The following is a 19650-nucleotide window of genomic DNA, read 5'->3' as shown; positions in this document are numbered from 1 at the left end:
CACAAATTACCTTTAAGTTGAACGTCTTTCAATACGTACACTGATTCCTTAATTGTGCCTCCACTTCGTACCATCTGCTCCTTCAATCACTATTCGCAATCCCCAAAACTTTTGGCACTCCTTAGGGCCAGTCGGCATCATGCCTGTCAACATCACCACTCTTCCACCTCAAATACTACGAAAGATATTCAAGTTCGTCAGACAAGACCACCTAGAGGGTGTCTGGTCCTGGGGTGGAATTCAGCGAGAACCTGTCACCTTCTTCGCCCTCTCATACGTCAACAAGCAATTTCAGACCATTTGTCTCGATCTTTATTTCAACATCGACAGCTCAATTCTCCCCTCTCAGGAGCGAAAACACAAGCTCTACAAGATGCAAGACGTGGAAGCAGAATTTACTGCTTACAAGTCTGGTATTATAAGTCCCCCGAAGATGAGAAGCAAACACCCACATCAGATCGCGCACATCTTTGCAGAGAAATTCCCTGGGGACAAGGAGGATTACAACCGAGCAAAACGAGCTGCAGAGAGCGTTTACGAAATTATTCGGGAGGTCTGGGGAGAACAAACCTGACAACTACGACTCCAGGGCGTGGTCGATGTTGTTGGAAACTACTTGATCTGAGAGCCTGACAGTTCATTCCTGGCGGTGCCGATGAGGAAGTGTTGATGTTGTCTTTGCTAGACGGAAATACAATGACGAGGCTTGAGAGACACGAGGCAGTGGCGCGTGGCATGGAAGAGAATCAGAACTCGAGGCACTAAGATCGCAAAGCTGCACCTTCACTGCGTCAAGTGGCAAACAATCAAAATAAACGCTCGTAACAAGACCCCACTTTTCAACACATATGGAACCCTTGCATGCGACATACGCTCGTGTACGCAAACCCTCGAACTACCTACTTCGACGGAAGCAAGCAAAATATAACGGCACACCCAGCTAGTATGCCGACGCTTACCACTCTCCCTGCAGAGATTCTCCATAAGATCGTCCAGAATGTCGACGAAGCTTACAACATCTACGACCGCGATCCCACGATCTTCTCACTTCTCTATGTCAATCAGCAACTTCGGGACATCGCGATCGACGTCTACACTAAAGAGGACCACTATAATCGTGGGCTACGTGGGCGCACCTCTGGTCCCATTCTCTACCCGCGAACATTCTATCTGTAATGCAAGCAAGTCTCAACGGGGTATCTCTGAATGTGGCCAGTAGACGCTCCAAGTCTGATCCGACGTTCAGTGTCTCATCGTGGACAGCGTTGGCTATCAGGTTTCTGTCGTCGTATTGCATGCCACTACATGAGAAACATAGGTGATACTGCACGAGGTTTTCGCCAAGCTGCGTGGTACTTTCAAGGCTGAGCTGAATGAGATATGGTTCGGGGGCTGGTCTTGAGGCCCCTACCCGAATTCGGACACATGTGCTGGGAGGACGAAGATGAGTGCTTGTCATGAAGTGTTTGAGCGGACGGACGATTGAAGCTTATGAACACCGCACGAAAATAACGGTGCAAACGGTATATTGTATGGGCGACACATTGAGAACAGTAAGATGGAGCAAACACCTCGATTTCCTGCACTTGCGAGGTCACTGGCGTAGACAAGCTACAACATCAGCTGAAACAAAACTATACCAATGCTTGTCAACAACTAGGTTTGCGTTGCATCTGTATTGTATCATCAACTACTACCGCCCCTAGATACCTATCATCCACAGCAATGGTAATCTTCACCGACGTCCCAGCAGAAATACTCGCGATGATCGTCGAAGAGGTCGCATCGACCAGTACGGACGAATTGTTCTCAAGCTTCGAGTCATCCCCGATCTACAGCCTAGTCCACGTCAACCAAGCTTGTCGCACTCTATGCCTGAACGTCTACTTCGGCGTGGATAGCAGTCTCTGGAGCGAGAGAAAGAAGAAGAGAAAGCTTGTAAAGATGGCACGTCACGAAGCCAAACTGGTTGCTTTCCTCCTTGTGTTCAAGGTCAGAAGGCAGGCCACTCACCACGACAAACTGATGATAGTCAAGGAAATACACGAAGAGGCACTGAGTGCAGATCGCGCGACTTCTGTGAGAAGGTGGTGTCACTGTGTTCCTGATTACAACCGAGTGGGGACGAAGTTGTAAGCGAACACAGAGCTGGCAGACACGATTCAACTTATATGCCCAAGAAGCTGAAAGATGAAGGCGAAAGTGACAGTCCCAAATTCGGCTATATTGAAAGTGCCAGCACGAGTGACTACTTGCAGCATTGACAGACATATCACTTCAGAACTCATCCGCACTACTCGCCCTTAATTCAGAAACCGTCCGCATTCTTCTCTGCTTTGAGTCTTGTATCCAAATGACCACACCGCCGCCGCTACCTGCCGATCTTCCACATACTCAAGGCAATGGCCATCCTTACCGATCTACCGCCTGAAATCCTTCTAATGATTATCAAGAACGTCAAGGATATCTACCTGGACCGACACGAAACATTCTCCGACAGAGCCACAATCTTCAGTTTAGTACACACCAACCGAACAATCCGCACCATGTGTCTCGACGTCTACTTCCGCACCAACGACCAACCTGCGTCCAAGAGAACACAGCAGGAAAAGCTCGCAAGAATGTTCAAAGACGAGGTCCAAACCGTCGCGTCTGGTCTCGGTGCTTGGGTCTGGTACGATTACAGAGCCAGTCACGACGAGAAAATGGAGATGGTCAGAGAGGCCACCAGAAGAGGAGAATGTTACAGGTCACACAAGTTCTGCGAGAAGGTGGTGTTATACAGAAACAAGCGGTACGAGGTGTTGGTGTGGCTGCCGGATGCGCCCGTATCTGCAGCAGCTCGACGGATAGCCCGCATGACTTGTTATGGATTCTGAGCCGTTGGATAGACGTGATGTGAGAGAAATGGTTGGAAGCGCAGCACGGCGGAGACAAACGTGGCGGAAGATAGAGATCAATGAAGATGACAGTCACCGAGATTTATCTCAACAGACGACTGCCGCGGGGAACGCCAGCACTACATGCCATAAGATCGAATGGCGCGACTGAGCTTCGTAGAGAACCACGCAGTCAGTCTAATACGACCAGATCATCACACCATTTCAAAATCTTCCATTATCCCAATGCCTTTCTATTCTTCCAATCTCCATTGCTACCGAAACCTAGATATCTCTTTCAGCGCTACACCTCACCACTCGATGCCAGTAACCGGATTCCGATACTCAGACAAGCCCAAGCCTCGTCGGGAAAGCACCCATTCATGGTGAGTTCTAGCGCACAGGACAATCTGTCGAACGTGGTTGATATGATACCAACGATCCATCTGTGCTTGGACAGCAATCAAATTGTCTGCCCATTTCTTCTTTGATAGCGAAGCATAGTCGATATCCCATCACAATTCTTCGGCTTTATCATCGCATGTAGTCTAATTTCATCTCTCTGATGTGATCGTCCCATTGGCTGCTCTCAGCGTTGCAGTACACGTCGAGTGTTGTTGCGCGGAAGAGTTGATAGACGTCGAGGAGTTCGAAAATAGTGGCGTCCCGGGCAAGAGCTTCGACTCTTAGGTCGTATGTGGCGCTGGTGAATGTACTTGACTATCTTGAGAATGAGCTCGGGAGAGAAGGAGACGAGAGAACTCATTGTGCTTGTGGATGCGTTGTGCTTCGAGGATCGTGCTTGAAAGAGCGCTTACTGGACATGGGTCGACGAACCAAGCTTGAAAAGGTTGTAAGGATTGATGGAGGTGGCATGTTTTGATTGTAGTCATGATAACTGTGTCAATGAAGATATTTGCGATGTTTTATCTGCTGACGCGTCGCAACAGCGCCACTGATAATTAAGACATTCGAGTGCTATATACAACACGCTATACACACCGTTCATACAATTGCTCGTCATCGGATTTGCTCGCAGTCAGCTCATTTACGCTCTCGTCCTTCTCGTACTCCTCCTCGCAGGCTCCGCAGCAGGCGATGATGTTGTCTGAGCAGCCGCCTTCTTCTGAGCAGGAGACTTCCCCTTAGCTTTCTTCTCCTTCGCAGCTGCAGCTTTCGTTTTAGGCTTAGGATCTGGGGCTCCTGTTGTCTTTGGAAGCACGGCGGCTTTGCCCCTGCTAGCTCTTTTGTTTCTGGGCGGACTTGGCACAGGCTCTGGGTCCGGCTCAGCCTCTTCTTCAACCTCTTCTTCAGCCCCTTCCTCATTTTCATCCTCGACTTCTTCTTCTGCTGTATCAGCAGCTTCAGCTTCCTCGTTCCCCTCGACCATCTCTTCGTCTTCTTCGACCATCCCGTTTGTCTGCTCGTCATGCCCGTTCGTCATTTCTACGTCTTGGGGCTCGGGAGGCTCAACAATATCTGGCTCTTCTTCAGCTTGTGCTTCAGATTCTGCCACCTCCTCGTCTTCTCCGGGTTCGGCGCCGGACTCGATTTCATGTTCCTCTTCAACGTCGGACGCAGCTTCCTCTCCTTCGACGTCCTTGCCATGCGGCGTCGGTGATCCAGCTTCTTCCTGTTCTTCTTCGACCTCCTCCTCCTCACCCTCTTCCTCGATGTCCGGTGTCTCGGCCTTCTTCTGCTTATGCTTATACTTCTCCATCGGCGCAGGCTTGTATGGGACGATGTTCTCGGTGTCTTCCGCGTCGTCTTCATCCTCGTCGCTCTCGTTATAGGCAACCTTCTTCGCCGTACTGGTCCGTGCACTCTTTCTGCTCGGCTGCTCAACACTCATCACTGCCTCACTCTTCCTCTTCTTCGGGTTTGGTGTCTTACGAATTGGCAGAGCCGTGCTCGCCTTCTTCGTTCTAGACTTCTTCGCAGATTTCCTCGCCGATGCGACTTCATCGTCATCGTCATCGAGATCGATCGAGACGGACGACTTCCGTTTCTTGTCACCACCAGCAGTCACAGCTTTCCTCACGTTCGGATTTCCACCCTGCTTGACTACCTTCACCCACTTCCGCACGACCTGCTCAAGCTCTCCAGCAACCTCTTCAGGCAGGTAGTTCTTGCTTACAATCTCTTGAGCCTTCGCGTGGCCGTTTATTGGCTTGAACAGTGATGCAGGAAGATGCGCTTTGCCAGGCCAAGTTTGGAGAAGGTTAGCACCTTTTGCGCTACCTGGCATCTGGTCAGCATAATTCCGTATTGTGGTTTGAGCAAGATCGGAAAGTGTGTAAAGTCGCTCGTCCACCTTGTCGGATTTGGAGATTGCGTCTGCTGCCTGCTTCGTGCGTTGCGCAATGTGGAAGATCAAGGACAAATTCTCCTCGTTTGCGCATGATTGGAGATAATGGATGATGAACTTCGAGAGGTCAAGAAGATCCGCTTCGTATGCTGGGTCGTCTTTACTCGGGTAATCTGGGTGGTAGACAAGCAACGATAGTAGCCGTGCAAATTGTGTCTCAATGACATTCTGCACAGGCGTCTTCTTGTCTCCAGCTACGCGAGCTTGTTTCTGCTGTCGTGCATGAAACGCTGTACGTGACCTCAACCAGGCCACGGTGGAAGTAAACAGCACAGTATCAGGCTCATACGCTGTCAGAAAAAGAGGTGTGATCCACCGGCTGTTCAGCTTTGTTGTGGTAAGGTACTTCTTGAGTGAATGTATGAGACCTCTTCGTACGGCATGCGGTCGGTTCATGATCATCCACGCAACATCCATGAACATTTCTGGCGTTACGAGTTCTTCGCATCGCAGCTTGTATCGGCAGAGCTTGATTACTGAACGACCTGCAGTCAACCGCAAATGATTGCGCTGCGTGGACGGAGTGTCTTGCGTTGGCGCGTACTCACCATCCTTCCTGATGATTTCTACCAAGATATCCATGACAGAAATAGCCAAGGTGTCGAAGGATTCTTTCGAGTTCTCATCACCTGACCTACACCTGTTCACCAGAATCTTTAGCGCAAGCTGTTTAGCGGCTGTCTCTTCATCAATGTCTTCGTCCCAAGCATTGGGTTCATAAGCCTCTGACCGAGGAGATTGATTCTTCAGTAGCGTATTCGTGATAGCAATGTTCAAAATTTGGTCGTCTTCTGCGTTGGCAGCCGTGGGAGAGTGCAGGCACACTTGAGCGATGGCCGACAGTTGCGCTAGCTTGTTCTTAGCTTCCGAGTCGTATCTTCTGATCGCCTTCGTCAAGATTTCTTTAGCATGAAATTCTTCTTTGTCAGAGGTAGTCAGCACAATGCTGGCAGCATGCTTCGCCGCCTTTGGTGATGTCGAATAGAGCACGAAATTCATCATCGCAACCACGAACTTCCGGTCCTTGGGTACTTCGTCAGGAAATCGCTTCGCGAAGGCGGCACACGCTTTCAAAGAGTCAACTGCCGTCAAGGACTCTGCTTCCTTCTCTGATGGGGCCGCTTCTTGAAGCTCTTTGCACAACTCTTGAATATGTGTCTTCATGACCTCAGGCACTTTCTCAGAGATCTCTCTGAGCACTTCTTGCGCAGTTTCGGCAAAGCCGATGTCATCTGATTTTGCGTACTCCATAATTGCTGGTATGTGGCTCCTGTTGTAGCTGATGAGAGCACACTGGTACAGAATGGGAGTCAATGTTTCCAGCACCGGATTCATTCCTGCACCACTTAATCGCTTGTTGAGCTCCTTCATGGCTTTCATCATGGTCCTGAAGTCATTTTCAGCGCCTATCGTGAATCTGATCAATTGGTAATTACGCCTATCGTGGGCCTTTGCAAATTTCCAGAGATCACTCGAAGTCCTGGATGTATCAGGCATCTGCCTCGATAAAGACTCGATGAAGCGTCCAAGCTGCTCTTCCAATCTCTTCTCCTCCGTCGGATCATCGGCGACCCCACCATTGTACTTCTCGCATGCCTGCAGGAACATGCCTATAGCCTTGCTCATCTCTGCTTGACGCTTCTGAACACCAAAGAACACCATCTTCGCTTTCACGTCGAGGTCTCGCACCAGGGTAAGCAGTCTTTGTACCCGCAAAAAGTCAGGGTCCTCATTCTTGTCGCCCTCTGAGTTCTTGGACTTCGTTGGAGGATAAGTCAAAGGCAGCATGCATTCATAGAGTGTCCTTGATACCCATGCATTAATGTGCGGGTCTTTGACAAACATGGCCGATAGCAGTCTGCTGGGAGCTTGACCCAGTACAGTCAATACACGATCGTGGCGTCCAGCGATGTCTCGCGATGCAACACCCCACATGTTTCCAAGCAACATCATGGCCTGCTCCCGGACGTCACGCTTTCTGTCTGTCACTCGTTCAGCAATTGCCGACAACAGAGAAGTTGGCTGTGATAGGCCGCCGTCGCTCCCAAGAATCTCAACAACCGACCAATACGGGAAAGTCTCTAAGTTGTGCAGAGCCAAAAGGCGAACTTTGTCGTCAATGTCTTTCAGGATATGCGCATAGCCCGATACAAGTACCTTTTGCTCGTCGTCATTAAGACCTATGCCGCCAGCTCTGGTCAGTAGAATCCTGCTTGCAGCCGTAGCCCAGGCCGTTCGGACAGGTACAGCTTTGTCTATCCTCCGGCCGAGCCATACCTGATACGTGTGAGGATATACGTGGATAAACGGCTTTGGCGATGAAGGTGTGAGAAGCGGATTGTTCGACAGTGGCACGAAGTTATCGTGCTCAATGGTTGGCAGTGGGAAAGCAGCTGGATCCAAAAGAGGTAGGTCAGGCAGGCCGGCGAGACCAACACCAGCAACAAGGTCCCCGAGGGTCTCAACAGCCAGCTGCCTGAGAGAGGCAGAGTCGGCTGCAAGCTCGAACTCCAGTTGCTGAACAACACCATTCAAAACATCCGGACATGCTCGCCAGAGTTCTCGGACCAGACGATGGACTTTTCGTAGGTCATTCAGGGACTCGTGGCTATCGTCCTCACTATCGCTGTCCTGGTCAAGGGGAGGCCTGAATGATTTCATCTTTCCATCGTCATTATCTGCTACCGCTGCAGTCGCGTTCGTCATAATGCTGCTAAAATAGTTGCCTATGGCACCTGACATCTTTTCCGAACATGTGGTGCAAACACTCTTTGCGAGATGGTAGGCTGGAGGATAGTCCTTAAGAAGAAGAGTCGACTGCGACTTGTCCTTGATATCTGCGGCTTTTTTCTTCTTCGACGGCTCTTGTTGGTTGGTTCTAGGATCAACTCGTAGAAATTGGGAAATGATAATGTCAATCACTTCCTGCGGTAGATTCGCCTCGTCAACCACGGTGTTGAGTGCTACACCAATCTGGAACACCACACTCTGGGCTAGGTCGACCCCAGATGCATTTTTCGCAGAGCCAGAGACAATATCGAAGCAGACGGAGAACAGCTGGCTAAGTAGCTGCTCGTTATCTTGAATATCGGCGATAAGCACAATACTCTGCGTATCAACCAGCTGGTCCAGGATGTACTGATGTTGGGCATTGTAGGCATTCGATGGATCAGCCAACGCAGGCAAGATGGTGTTGACGATGACGGTGAAGATGTCGCGCAGCTGTGGGTTCTTGTACGGGGCATTTGGTGCGGTCAGATTCAATATGTCGACCACACATGATACGGTCCATGCTCTTATTCCCTTGTCCTTGTGGCCAAGCAGATTTGCATTGACAAGATCGTTGGCCAACTTTGCGATATCCTTAACGTCGACGCTTCCCTGCTCGGCATTCCTGAGCTCGGCAGACAAGGTTTGTAAGCGGCTCAACAAGTCGGCGACAGGTATAGCTCTTCCCGCGCGCCATGATAGAGGCTCATTGAAATCGAGGTTCGGAATATTGTATGGGCCTTCTTCTTCCTCGGGTTGTGCTGCCGCTCGGGGTTTTGCTTGTCTTGAACGGGCAGGCATCTTGTCGTGACAGTTGCAGTACCCACTGTCTGGCCGAGTCAGGAGGCAAGCGCCTCAGATATTGTTGATGGTCGCAATTATGGAAGTCGCGACAGCTTCACATGACAATGCTCTTGCACTTTTCTGACCCGCGTCGTGATGACGCAGTTTCGCGTTCACGCGTCGAAAGTCACTAGCGATGTTCCATCGGTTTTAGTGTATGGCACGTGCATCTTTAGGCTATCTTGGAGCACTCCGGAGGATTGAGATCGGGACTGTGTGGGCCAGGTGCGGGCGCCTGCATAACCAGAAGGGAATGCACCACCTCTTCCAGCAAAAGGTCCTTCCACAAAGTACGGCACATCAATTCGCTTTGTGGTTCACTATTGAGGAGTTCCATATATCCCAACAAACCCCTGACCGGCCCGCTGGGGATGAGATCCCTGCAACAGCCGCAGTCAGCCCACAAAATGAAGCTGTCATCTTCGCCTTTGCGGTGGCAGTAATGACTCAAAACTTTCAGCCGTTCAAAGCTTTGGGTTCTTCTGTGCCAGAATCACGGGGAAGGATGGAGATCTCGTATTCCCGCGACCGGTGCGAGATGTTGTGCTTCCATCAATCATTTCGTACTTGCTAGCCCCAAGGCCTACATTATGCTGCGCACTGCATGAAGTCATTTCATGTCGTGCATGATGAGGGGTCTTCGGCTCTCGACATCACCAATCCGTTGCTTCCATTGCCACTGAGGCCTGCAAAGGCCATGCACCTACTCGAGTCGTGTGCAAATACAGAAGACTGCAAGATGCGCCTTGCATGCACTGGTCGTTCAGGCTGTCAATGCCATAGCTTACAATTACTCGAGGACTACCACTTCTGACACGCTTTCGCTTCTGCTCGCTTACTCGTCTGTGGATCAGGTCACTCTTCTGCTACTGACCATGTTGTCAAGGTAATATTGCCGCCGGATAGTCGTGCTGAAAAGAATTGATGAGCAGAAAATGTCGTCTGGAATAGGTGAGTGCGCCGGACCTGAGTTACCCGACCACTGGCTAACAGTGTGCGCAGAGATAGTTGCCTCAATCATCACTGTCGCCAGTGCTGGCTTCCGCCTGTCCTTGATCCTAAATGCCGTTAGCTGCGAAATTGCCAACGCACCAGCCGAGATCCATGCCATATCGAAGAGCCTGACCTTCTTCTCACTGCTGCTGAAGCAAACGGCAGCCGTGCTCGACCAGGCCGAGCCGGTTCATTCGCAAGAAGTCATTCGCGTAGCCGAGCAAGTGCTGGAGGAGAGCAATGCTGTCTTCCATGACATCAATACGATACTCGACCGAGTACGGACGAGGAAGCAAGATGGTACACTATCACCCTCAAGACCACAGAGATTTAAGTGGTGTTTCAAGAGACATGGCATCGAGTATTTGCTAGGGCGAATGGACAGGTTGCAGATGAGCCTATCTCTTATGCTGCAAATAATTCAGCTTGGGACGACTATGGCTTCAACGTCGCGGAATGACTCGCCGCAAAGGGTGAAAGAGATGTCCGACAAGATACAGCGAGAGCGCGTTGAGGCTCAAAACATCGTGGTATTGTACTCTTCTGAGAACCAGCGGGTAGACCAGCTATATGCGGCAGCCAGGGAGGAACAGACTGAGACACAATCATCCATCGAATACTCGAAGGACAGTACAGATTCAGATGCTCTCACACTGGTGTCATCGCATGATTCACAATTGGCCAAGGCTGAAGAGCTGCCTGTCTACACGGACAAGGACGTGGTCATCCAACCTCCAGCCAGAGTCCTGTCAGGATTTGAAGAGAACTGGCAACAAATGAATCGGTCGCCTGAAGACATGCTGAAGTCATCAGAGGAAGTGATAAATAGACTTTTGGAGAGATGGACAATATGGCGTGAGAAACGCGACCAAGAGCTAAGGCAACCCCGATCAAGACAGAATAGCCGCTATCACCCAGTCGTTCAAGAGTCACTCGATGAGGATGATTTTCTCTATTCCGAACGGTATCAGGACAGAGACGACAGTCCAAGCGGTAAGTACATCGAAGGAGTGACTACCGACTGGAGACAGCCACAGTCAGGTGAAGCCAGGCAGAAGCGCGCACAGCTCAGAAAACAGTATGCAGCATATCAAGCAAGCGTCGAAGGCGGCAGCGAACTTGAAGACTCACCCACCAGCACAAGCTCGAAGAAAAAGTCCTCAAGAAAGCATGCTATCGACTCAGATGAGTATACCTCAGAGTCTGAAGAAGAAAAGACAGAAGCGAAACCACATCCTAGAAGACGAAGTAGTGCCATCGCAATACCAAGTCAGCTGAAGCCACGGGTAGATGATACGCTAGTGTCGAAGTCGTACGGTGGGACATCAAAGGCGCCGGCCAAGGCTCCTACGGCGAATAATGGCGCTGCGAGGCCGTCACTCTCGCCGACATGGTCCCAGTATCAACAACAACACAGACCGTCCTTGACACCAGATCAAAACAGAGCGCATCATTCGTTCTCCTCACCCGTGCCCGCGAACTACATGCACAATGGTGCTTACGTATATCCGCCGCCTGGTGCAGGACCACAGTCACCAAGTCCATATCATCCTCCTAATGCACAGACATATCCGTTTCCCCAAGGTCAACATCAACGGTATGTGCCACCTCGGCCACCGACTCAAGCTAGCCGGCAAGCCCCAACGCAACAGAGACCCGTATCGAAAGACGGTCCACAACGGCCGGTCTCTAGAGACGGCAGGCCGCCAAGATCACCTTCGAGATTGTCGCGAGAGTATACGCCTGCCGAGTACAAAGAATACGAAGCTGCGAAGAAACGGCAGAAGAAAGAGCTGAGGAGGAACATCGGCGATGGTGCTGCAAAAGGTCTACTTGCTGGAGGCGGACTAGCAGTCTTTCTGGAAGCCTTGGACTCACTGAGTTTGTAATACTAACCCTACGTTATCGTTTATGTATCTTTTTGACCTCATGTATCAGTCGTGGGCACTCAGCTGGTAGCAAAGCAGGGGTACAACTCATGAACATTGCATTCAGCGTCGGACCAGTCCACATCTAACAATGTATCTACCATCTCTCGGAAGACGCATCCACGTTTCTCAGCTTACCACCTTGAACAGCATCAGCGACTGGATCCACAGCACGATTTTCTCTTTGTTCGATGCATTATTGTCTCGCACTACTAAAGAAGTCTCAGAAAGAACCATATCTCCCAAACAATGAAAGACCTCCTCCTAGGGGCCTCGAACCTGAAAGATACATATACCATACTCCCGCCACAGAACAATGCCAACCGATCAATCGCGGTGTTCAACCACTACCAACGTTCAACCACGGAACCAAACCACACAAGATCGGAAATCTTGCTCGTGCATCTCGACATCATGAACACCCACAAAGACACCCACACCACCAGCGAGCCAACCTGCCTATCGGGCATCGGCACCGGCATCAGCGCCAACACCAACACCAATACCAACACCAGCACCAGCACCCCCAACACGAACCCCCACAACCCCAACTCAACCTTACCTAAAACCCTTCCCTTTCCCCGCCCCCCCAAACCCGCCCGGATCCGCCTCACCAAACAAACCTACCAAGACGATCTCGCAACCATGGGCTTCCTAATCGACGAACCCCTCCTGCACACGCGGCACTCCGTTGCTCTCCGCTATCAAGATCAAAAGGACAACATGGCTGAGCAGAGGAGGGAGCTGGCTGAACTTCCATTTGGCGTTGATAACTGGACGCCGCCACCGAGTGCGGCGTTGACGAGGCCTGCTAATGATAATGAGGTTGTGAGGTCGAGGGGGAGGGGAGGGGAGAAGAACAAGAAGGAGGAGGAGGGGGATGTGGTGCCGACGCGGTATGTGCAGACGAGGGAGGAAAGTCGGAGGATGAGGAGGGGGAGGAGTCCGGAGAGGAGGGAACGGGAAGCGGTTGGGAGGATGCTGATGGTTGGGATCGGAGGTGGTGGTGGTGAGGGGCGTGGAAATGGGAATGCCAACACGTTGGGTGCTGCAATGCCTGTGGCGCCAAGGCGGCGAGAGAGGTTCTGGTAGGTTATTGTGGATCTGAGGGAGTGCGAAGGGGAACTTAGCTGGGTTGTGATGGTGTGTAGAGTGTAGCTGTGTGCTGTGGTTGCACTGTTTCCGACTGTTGTTTTGTCTTCGTAGTGGTTAGAGCTGTAGTAGTAATCTCTGTAGGCCATGCTTGACAGAGTCGCGAGACACATGATGAGCGCCATGATCTGGTCTCGAATTGCATGTCAACCTGAGGCCCTTTCGTAAGAAACACGGAATTATTTAGTTGTGCTTACAACAAGTTTTCAATCCTGCTATGGCGTGACAAGCCTGTGGTACGCTACGAACACAACCCAGCGCAACCGGCTTATTTGCTCAATCTCGGAACAATAACTTTCTGAACTATGTTCTGCAGTACTGAAGACATTCCCAGACTACCACAGACCGAGACCTGTCCACTCGAAAGCCCGGCAACCAGTGTTCCTTCTCAATACATAGCGCGCTCTACGTGCTAGTACTCAGATTCGCATCCTCTCACATCCGTCAAAATGAATGCTCTCATCACTGGACTCATCAGTCCTGGCCCGCGAGTTGGGCTCGCTCGTATCACTGCTGCCTTCCACATACCCTTCCTTACAATTCTTCGCTTTGGCTACTGTGACCTGTTCGACCTTGTCGTTGAGTTTCTGAATATCCGTGCCGGCGCCGTCTTCGTTGGCTTGTGTGGCGTTGAGTTGTTTCTGCATGTAAGCGGAGATATACGCAACATGGTTCGCAAGCTCTTGCAGGCCAAAGTTGTAGTGTCGGAGGTCACCCTGTTTGAGCTGCAACAACTCGGAAACTTCGTCATTGGCCTGTGTGCTCTGCTGGATGGCGAGTGTGTACTCGTGTGCCGCGTTGGTGAGGCTGTGGCTTGCGTTGATCAGGGCTTTACTGGCGTCCTCGAGAGTGACGGAGGATCGGCGATCTGGTGCCGGGTCAGATAAGGCAGGGGAGCTGGAAAGGTCGCTGCAAGACCCATCTGCGTCGTATTGGCTGTTAGCCATAGCGGCTGGAAGTGTCAATTCTATCTCCGTAGCAGACATTGTGATTGTGATCAAATTCTTTGAAGGAATGCTCCCAGAACGAACGTGCCGCAGGTTGATATACTGTAGTTTTTAGGCACGGGTGGCAGTGGTGCTGGACTCAAGTCTGGTTGTGTCAGCGAACCAGATGTTGCAAAAGTCAATTTGAGGGTGCTTACCACTAATCCTTGCAAGCTGTATTGAATCTGTTCTCAAGTGAACGTCAAAGTACTCATGTATGATCAAAGATAGTATGTTATTCTGTAGAATGGGCAAAGGTGATAGAGCCGGCTGAGGAGATTCATCGGCCTGGGGACGACTAGGTCACTCAGATACTGCAGCCCCTGGTAGCGGCAGGTGTAGCCCCGAATCAACCATGAAGCAAGGTAGGCACGCTCGACAGCCGCTCATGCAGTCTCTCAGGGCAGAAAAGCTAGAAACCAGGGGGAATTGGAAAGAAGTGTCTGCGGCAACAACACAGGAGAAGGTTTGTCAGTGTCCAGGCTTTCGAATCAGACCACGACGCTGACAATCCTGCCACGGCCAGTGAAGACATTTTAAGGAACCCGGATGTGCGCTGGGAGACTTCCAGATGCAGATGGACGGTGTAATAGCTTTCCATGGCCTCTGCTGCCAATGTATTAGATGAAGATGCCTTTTGTGGACTTCTGAGGTCGGTCACGTGCGTCATGGCGACAGTTCCAGAGTATCACGTGGGTAGCAGAGCCGCCAACCTGCCCTAAAACCGCCTAAAGTGGTTGCTTCGATCTCTGGGGCACTGCTAACTGCGGTTTCTTCTGTTGCATCTCGTCGCCGCTCAATAGTGCCGACATTGTGAGTCAAAGATCTACGCTCTGCTAACGAAGACTTCCACTACATGTTCGCCCACCTCTGACACAGAGCTCTCCGACTATCTAAGCACAATCAACGCTATCGGCTACCAACGAAGCCCATCAGCATCACTATGGACGGGAAGAAGGAGGTCGCTGACTTGAAAAGCCATGCTGGCGGTACAGGGAACGACAAGCAAGCTAGTCAGGTCGGCAGTCCGGAGGTTCAGGCCAAAGTCGATGGGACTATCAAAGATGTTGAGAAGAAGACCGGAACAACTGTTGGTGAACCAGAAAAGCAAGCCATTTACGATGGCATCGCGACAGGTGCACCCTCGGCCGAGGAGTGATTTCTAAATCGGCTTTGGGGCATGAACAAGCATGCGTGTGACACTCAAAACGATCCATCGCTCCACGACACTGGTTTGTGTCGTTGTTGGTGCCCACTATCCACACAAGAAGTATCTCCAATATCCTATCTGAGGCCCTGGATCGTCTCAAATCAGCTTTGTTGCAGTCTGTGAGCTTCTCGGAACATATGGGGAATGTCTCAGATAGTGTTCTATATCACGTGGTAAGTCTGGAGGAGAGCTCACTACAAAGACAAAGGATGCGCGTGTCCGTGAGAGTCAGCTCGGGACAGCCGAGAGCTCTGTCTCGCGGTCTCATCGCATAGCTACGAATGTACTATGTTTGAGAAGAATAAGAGGCAGCAATGATCATCAGGTTCTCCCCTCGCCATTCTCCTTCTGCCATACTTTTTACATTAACACCATTCGACTAAGCAAGACCTACTGAGTCGACCAGATTCCAACCGTGAATTACCTGCAGAACCGTGTGCTCACATCTGTCTGTGCCAAAAATCACTCCCATGAAAGCAAAGAAAGAAGATGGTCGGCAGGTCCGACACTTCATCCGCAAATCAGCCTCCGACTTTGCTCGAGTGTTTATTACCATGCGCAACGCGGCCAGGGATTATTATGTGCAGACTTCTCCATCCTCCAAGCCTACCAACGACGACCCATGGTCGCCCATGCAGTCCGCATCTCCGTTACCCGACCGATACTGGAGCTACCACGGTGAGTCCGACGAATCACCAACATGTCGATCTTTAGATGACTCTTCGGGCAATGAAGATGCTTCTCCAGGCTCGAAGCCGCCGGTTACACGATCGCAGATCTTTGAACCATCGCCACTTGCACCGATATCAGAGGTGTCAATTGGCTCCGCCGCTCGCGATTCCATCACAACGTCCTCCGGAGAAGCGTTTGCGCATTCGAACGATACGACATTGTCGGGATATGAGGCATCTGTGTCATCTTCGGCAAGCTCGGGCTGCCACCGCACACACATCCTCGAAAAGCAATTCCTGCCAGATATCCTCCAGCTCAAAACAGAGGTCTGTACCTTGACCAGACAAGCTGCGAGCCTGGAAGGACATTTAGTCGCGTACACAGACGACTATCCAGAAGAACTCCGAGACGAACTGAGCCGACTTGTTGACTTATTAGAGGAAGTATGGACAGTGACCCGGCGAGTTGATTTCCACCTGAGACTCTGGGGCAGAGAAACGAAGGAGAAGCGTGACAAGTTCATCAAGAATAACCCCATTGATCCCCTCTACAGTACAGCTTCTCGTTCAAGACGTGTCTACCCACGAATTGTGGCGACATCAACAATAGCTCGGAGGATGAAGAACAAAGCGATGCGAACCAAGAGTAAGCTGGCTACGAAACGAACGCGAGCGGAATGGAAGGTCCTTGAGTCGATGAGAGCAGCAACCAATACTACAGATCCAAGTTGGTGGGATGTGCTGCCTTTGGCTGTTTTGAAGAGCTGCGAGGCGAGATACAGGAAGATTGCCAAGAGCAATGGTGAGAGAATGGAGATTGACTGATGAGTTATGGTGCATGACAGGAAAGCACACTTCGTGCTCAATGTGCACACAACACTTTTCGCTGAACAAAATTCAGTCACAGAACGGCGGGGTGACGAATGATATGCTGTGGCTTACTTGGCATCACTGAAACCTGATGCGAGATCTTGGATACTGAGATCGCCACCTGTGGCAGCTCGCAAACGCAATACGATTCTGACTTCACATCATTGACTCATCCTCGTTCCGTAGCAGAAGCTGCAGATTCCACCGCGTCCGAGGTCAACCTTTGACCTGCATGCCCAGATCATGGCCAACGGAAGTCACGGTGCAAAAGCCACGGCGGGTGTCGATACGATACGCTCGCATTCCTACAGTACAATACAGACATTGAATTGAGACGAACTAATGAGGCTATCATGAGTATAGCCCGACAGGCCGGAGGCAGCTTGTTTTTTCAGAATCACACGCGGGTTGTGTGAGGCTAACTCGAACCACGACTAGACAGAAGCATGTCTGCAGTCGAAGGAGTTTCCAGAACACTGGGGCCGCTCGCAGCCACGTGCTAAAGCTCGTACGCAGGTAGGTAGCTGACCAATTGGTCGCTACCGCCTTATCGGAGGTTCTTTTAGCAAGGCCGCTAAAGCTTGATCGAGCTTAACGAGCTTATTGAGCTTGTCTACATTCAAACATTCACTCAAATCAACCAACTATACATCTACCAGCTCAGAACTACGATCATTCATGTAACGCTTGGCGCGACAGGAAGCATTGTCTTCTTACGGTATCCTAGATCCTACCCAACCAACCGCGCGTGCAATACTCTTGCATTGCGCTGGAGTTCTACACTCACGACCAAGCCGAGGACGACTCGTATCCAACGCGCAAAGCTAGTGCCGACGCCACACGCAAACATCTCTGCAAGCAGTAGAGTAGTATTTTCCGGCCTCGCCGTGCTCGCTGGTTCTAGGCCCTGGGACGCCTCGTCTCGTAGCCAGTTAGATGAACTATTGCCGGAACTAAACATGCATTCAATACTCAGCTGAAGCTGGGAGTGCAACCTGCGATAACGTGCTTTCTCACATCCAGTCCCGAAACAGCCACGAGAGGTCTAGCCAACCACCATGGTAAGCCACGATGCCTCCCAAACATGTTCTCTCGTTCATATAAGCCTGCCACTTCCGCAGCCCTTCCCACTTTTCTAGTCTTCTCGCTCGATTCAGCCCCAAGCCTCCGCCGTCCCACTGCACAAATCTCCGTCATGGACACCTCCAACTACCCCGACGCGAAGCAACTACCAGACGAGAAGAAGACCTCCATCGCTGTTGACGCGCTCGACTCCGATGATGAGACCACCGGCACCATCACAGCATTGGTCGCTGAAGACCATCAACATGACATCAAGCTCCGAACCATGTCATGGCAGAAAGCAGCGTGGCTCCTCGCAGGAGACCAAGTCTGCCTCGCCATTATGGCTCAAACATGGTCACTTTCAGTCCTAGGCTGGGTCCCAGGAATCATCACCATGCTCGTCGCGGGCGCTTTGTTCTGGATCACCTCCATCACCATGCACAAATTTATCATGAAACATCCTCAGATCATGGACATTTGCGATTTTGGTTATTATGCATTCGGCAAGAGCCGAGTTGCCTACCATTTCACAGCCTTCATGTTGCTTGCCAATAACATCATCCTTATCGGCTTCCATGTCCTGACGGGCGCCAAGATCTTGAACACTCTCTCGGATCACTCGACGTGTACTGTCGTGTTCTCTGTTATCGTGATGATAATGGGCATCATCATGTCGCTGCCAAGGACGTTGCGTCATGTTTCGTTCATGTCGATGTTCTCAGGTGAGTAATCGGAGCTTCATTCACTGAGAGATATCCGCTAACCATTGTTTCCACAGCTGCCGCCATGGGGCTAGCCATCCTCCTCTTCCTCGTCTTTGCCGGCACCGAAAAGGCCCCTGGTTATGGATACAACGGCGACTACCCCACCGTCGGTGAAGTCAAGACCTATGCCTTCCCTCCCGCAGGCACCACATGGGTCGCATGCATGAACGCCGTCCTGAACATCACCTTCCTCTGGGTACCCCAAATCCTGTTCCCGACCTTCATCTCCGAGATGGAACGACCACAAGACTTCCCCAAGTCCCTTGCCGTCCTGGCAGGAATCTCCGCCTTCCTATTCATCGTCCCGCCGTCGATCGGATTCCGATACTTGGGTCAATACGCTACTGCGCCAGCGTTCGGTAGCCTAGGTGTCGTCGCCTACAAGAAGGCTTCCTTCGCATTCGTGATTGTGCCCACTCTGGTTATCGGCGTCATATACGCGAATGTCAGCTCCAAATTCATCTACTTCAGGATCATGGGCAAGTCGAGACATGCGCACAGCAATACAGTCGTCGGATGGGGTGTCTGGATTGCTGTCATGGCTGTGATCTGGATCCTCGCGTTCATTTTCGCCGAGATCATACCTAGTATGGGGGATTTCCTCTCCCTTCTTGGTGCTGGCTTTGACTCATTCTTCGGGTTCATCTTTTTTGCTGTTGCTTATTGGCAGCTGTACAGGGGGAAGCTGTTCAACGGTGCGGGGAGGTCTGTCATGACTGTTTTACATATATTTGTGATGATCTGTGGGTTGTTCCTGCTTGGACCGGGACTGTATGCTGCGGTTGAGGCTATCATTGCTGATTACTCGACTGGTACCACGCCAGCTTTCAGTTGCAAGAATATGTCCATCTGATGGAGGGGTGATAGAGGTCGATGGATTGTTCTGCGTACATGATAGAACCATTGCTGTATCAAAGCATGAGAATATAAGATACCCAACCAAAGGGTGACCCAAGTTTGAATCAGTAGGAAAGTTCTTCGTTCGAACGTGTTCATGTATGTGTCGGAGACCTTTCATCTCAGGCTCCTAGCTCAGTATCATGTCGCCTTGCGAGTCTGGTAATTATCATCCACATGTCGACACCTGCCCGAGTCCAGCGGAACGTACTTATGCTCATCATGGCTAAGCATCTAAAAACTCATACTACCTCA

General features: G+C 51.0%; 10 protein-coding genes across 10 annotated transcripts; 8 read left to right on the top strand and 2 right to left on the bottom strand.

Annotated features, from left to right (window-relative positions):
* Window positions 1–139: 139 nt before the first annotated feature.
* PMZ80_002996 (uncharacterized protein) lies at window positions 140–574 on the top strand (the record flags this gene model as incomplete). Its single annotated transcript, XM_064871425.1, has 1 exon — window positions 140–574. One exon carries the CDS (start codon window positions 140–142, stop codon window positions 572–574), a length of 435 nt encoding a protein of 144 aa, XP_064733878.1.
* A 1828-nt stretch (window positions 575–2402) lies between these two features.
* PMZ80_002995 (uncharacterized protein) lies at window positions 2403–2879 on the top strand (the record flags this gene model as incomplete). Its single annotated transcript, XM_064871424.1, has 1 exon — window positions 2403–2879. One exon carries the CDS (start codon window positions 2403–2405, stop codon window positions 2877–2879), a length of 477 nt encoding a protein of 158 aa, XP_064733877.1.
* A 1048-nt stretch (window positions 2880–3927) lies between these two features.
* Window positions 3928–8817, bottom strand: PDS5 (Sister chromatid cohesion protein pds5; the record flags this gene model as incomplete). Its single annotated transcript, XM_064871423.1, has 1 exon — window positions 3928–8817. The coding sequence occupies one exon, from the start codon at window positions 8815–8817 to the stop codon at window positions 3928–3930; it is 4890 nt and encodes a 1629-aa protein (XP_064733876.1).
* A 977-nt stretch (window positions 8818–9794) lies between these two features.
* Window positions 9795–11741, top strand: PMZ80_002993 (uncharacterized protein; the record flags this gene model as incomplete). Its single annotated transcript, XM_064871422.1, has 2 exons — window positions 9795–9810; window positions 9862–11741. 2 exons carry the CDS (start codon window positions 9795–9797, stop codon window positions 11739–11741), a joined length of 1896 nt encoding a protein of 631 aa, XP_064733875.1.
* Window positions 11742–12029: 288 nt separating this feature from the next.
* On the top strand, window positions 12030–12872 carry PMZ80_002992 (uncharacterized protein; the record flags this gene model as incomplete). The annotated part of the gene is made up of 1 exon (XM_064871421.1): window positions 12030–12872. The coding sequence occupies one exon, from the start codon at window positions 12030–12032 to the stop codon at window positions 12870–12872; it is 843 nt and encodes a 280-aa protein (XP_064733874.1).
* A 479-nt stretch (window positions 12873–13351) lies between these two features.
* Window positions 13352–13918, bottom strand: PMZ80_002991 (uncharacterized protein; the record flags this gene model as incomplete). Its single annotated transcript, XM_064871420.1, has 1 exon — window positions 13352–13918. One exon carries the CDS (start codon window positions 13916–13918, stop codon window positions 13352–13354), a length of 567 nt encoding a protein of 188 aa, XP_064733873.1.
* Window positions 13919–14861: 943 nt separating this feature from the next.
* PMZ80_002990 (uncharacterized protein) lies at window positions 14862–15077 on the top strand (the record flags this gene model as incomplete). The annotated part of the gene is made up of 1 exon (XM_064871419.1): window positions 14862–15077. One exon carries the CDS (start codon window positions 14862–14864, stop codon window positions 15075–15077), a length of 216 nt encoding a protein of 71 aa, XP_064733872.1.
* A 521-nt stretch (window positions 15078–15598) lies between these two features.
* Window positions 15599–16624, top strand: PMZ80_002989 (uncharacterized protein; the record flags this gene model as incomplete). Its single annotated transcript, XM_064871418.1, has 1 exon — window positions 15599–16624. One exon carries the CDS (start codon window positions 15599–15601, stop codon window positions 16622–16624), a length of 1026 nt encoding a protein of 341 aa, XP_064733871.1.
* A 1240-nt stretch (window positions 16625–17864) lies between these two features.
* On the top strand, window positions 17865–18464 carry PMZ80_002988 (uncharacterized protein; the record flags this gene model as incomplete). Its single annotated transcript, XM_064871417.1, has 1 exon — window positions 17865–18464. One exon carries the CDS (start codon window positions 17865–17867, stop codon window positions 18462–18464), a length of 600 nt encoding a protein of 199 aa, XP_064733870.1.
* Window positions 18465–18520: 56 nt separating this feature from the next.
* On the top strand, window positions 18521–19351 carry PMZ80_002987 (uncharacterized protein; the record flags this gene model as incomplete). The annotated part of the gene is made up of 1 exon (XM_064871416.1): window positions 18521–19351. The coding sequence occupies one exon, from the start codon at window positions 18521–18523 to the stop codon at window positions 19349–19351; it is 831 nt and encodes a 276-aa protein (XP_064733869.1).
* Window positions 19352–19650: the final 299 nt, after the last annotated feature.

The sequence above is a fragment of the Knufia obscura genome (assembly GCF_036327395.1).
Source record: "Knufia obscura strain CCFEE 5817 isolate CBS 148926 chromosome Unknown scaffold_2, whole genome shotgun sequence".
Classification (NCBI taxonomy): Eukaryota; Fungi; Ascomycota; class Eurotiomycetes; order Chaetothyriales; family Trichomeriaceae; genus Knufia; species Knufia obscura.
Note: the sequence above shows the minus strand (reverse complement) of the source record. Positions and strands in the feature narration are given on the sequence as shown.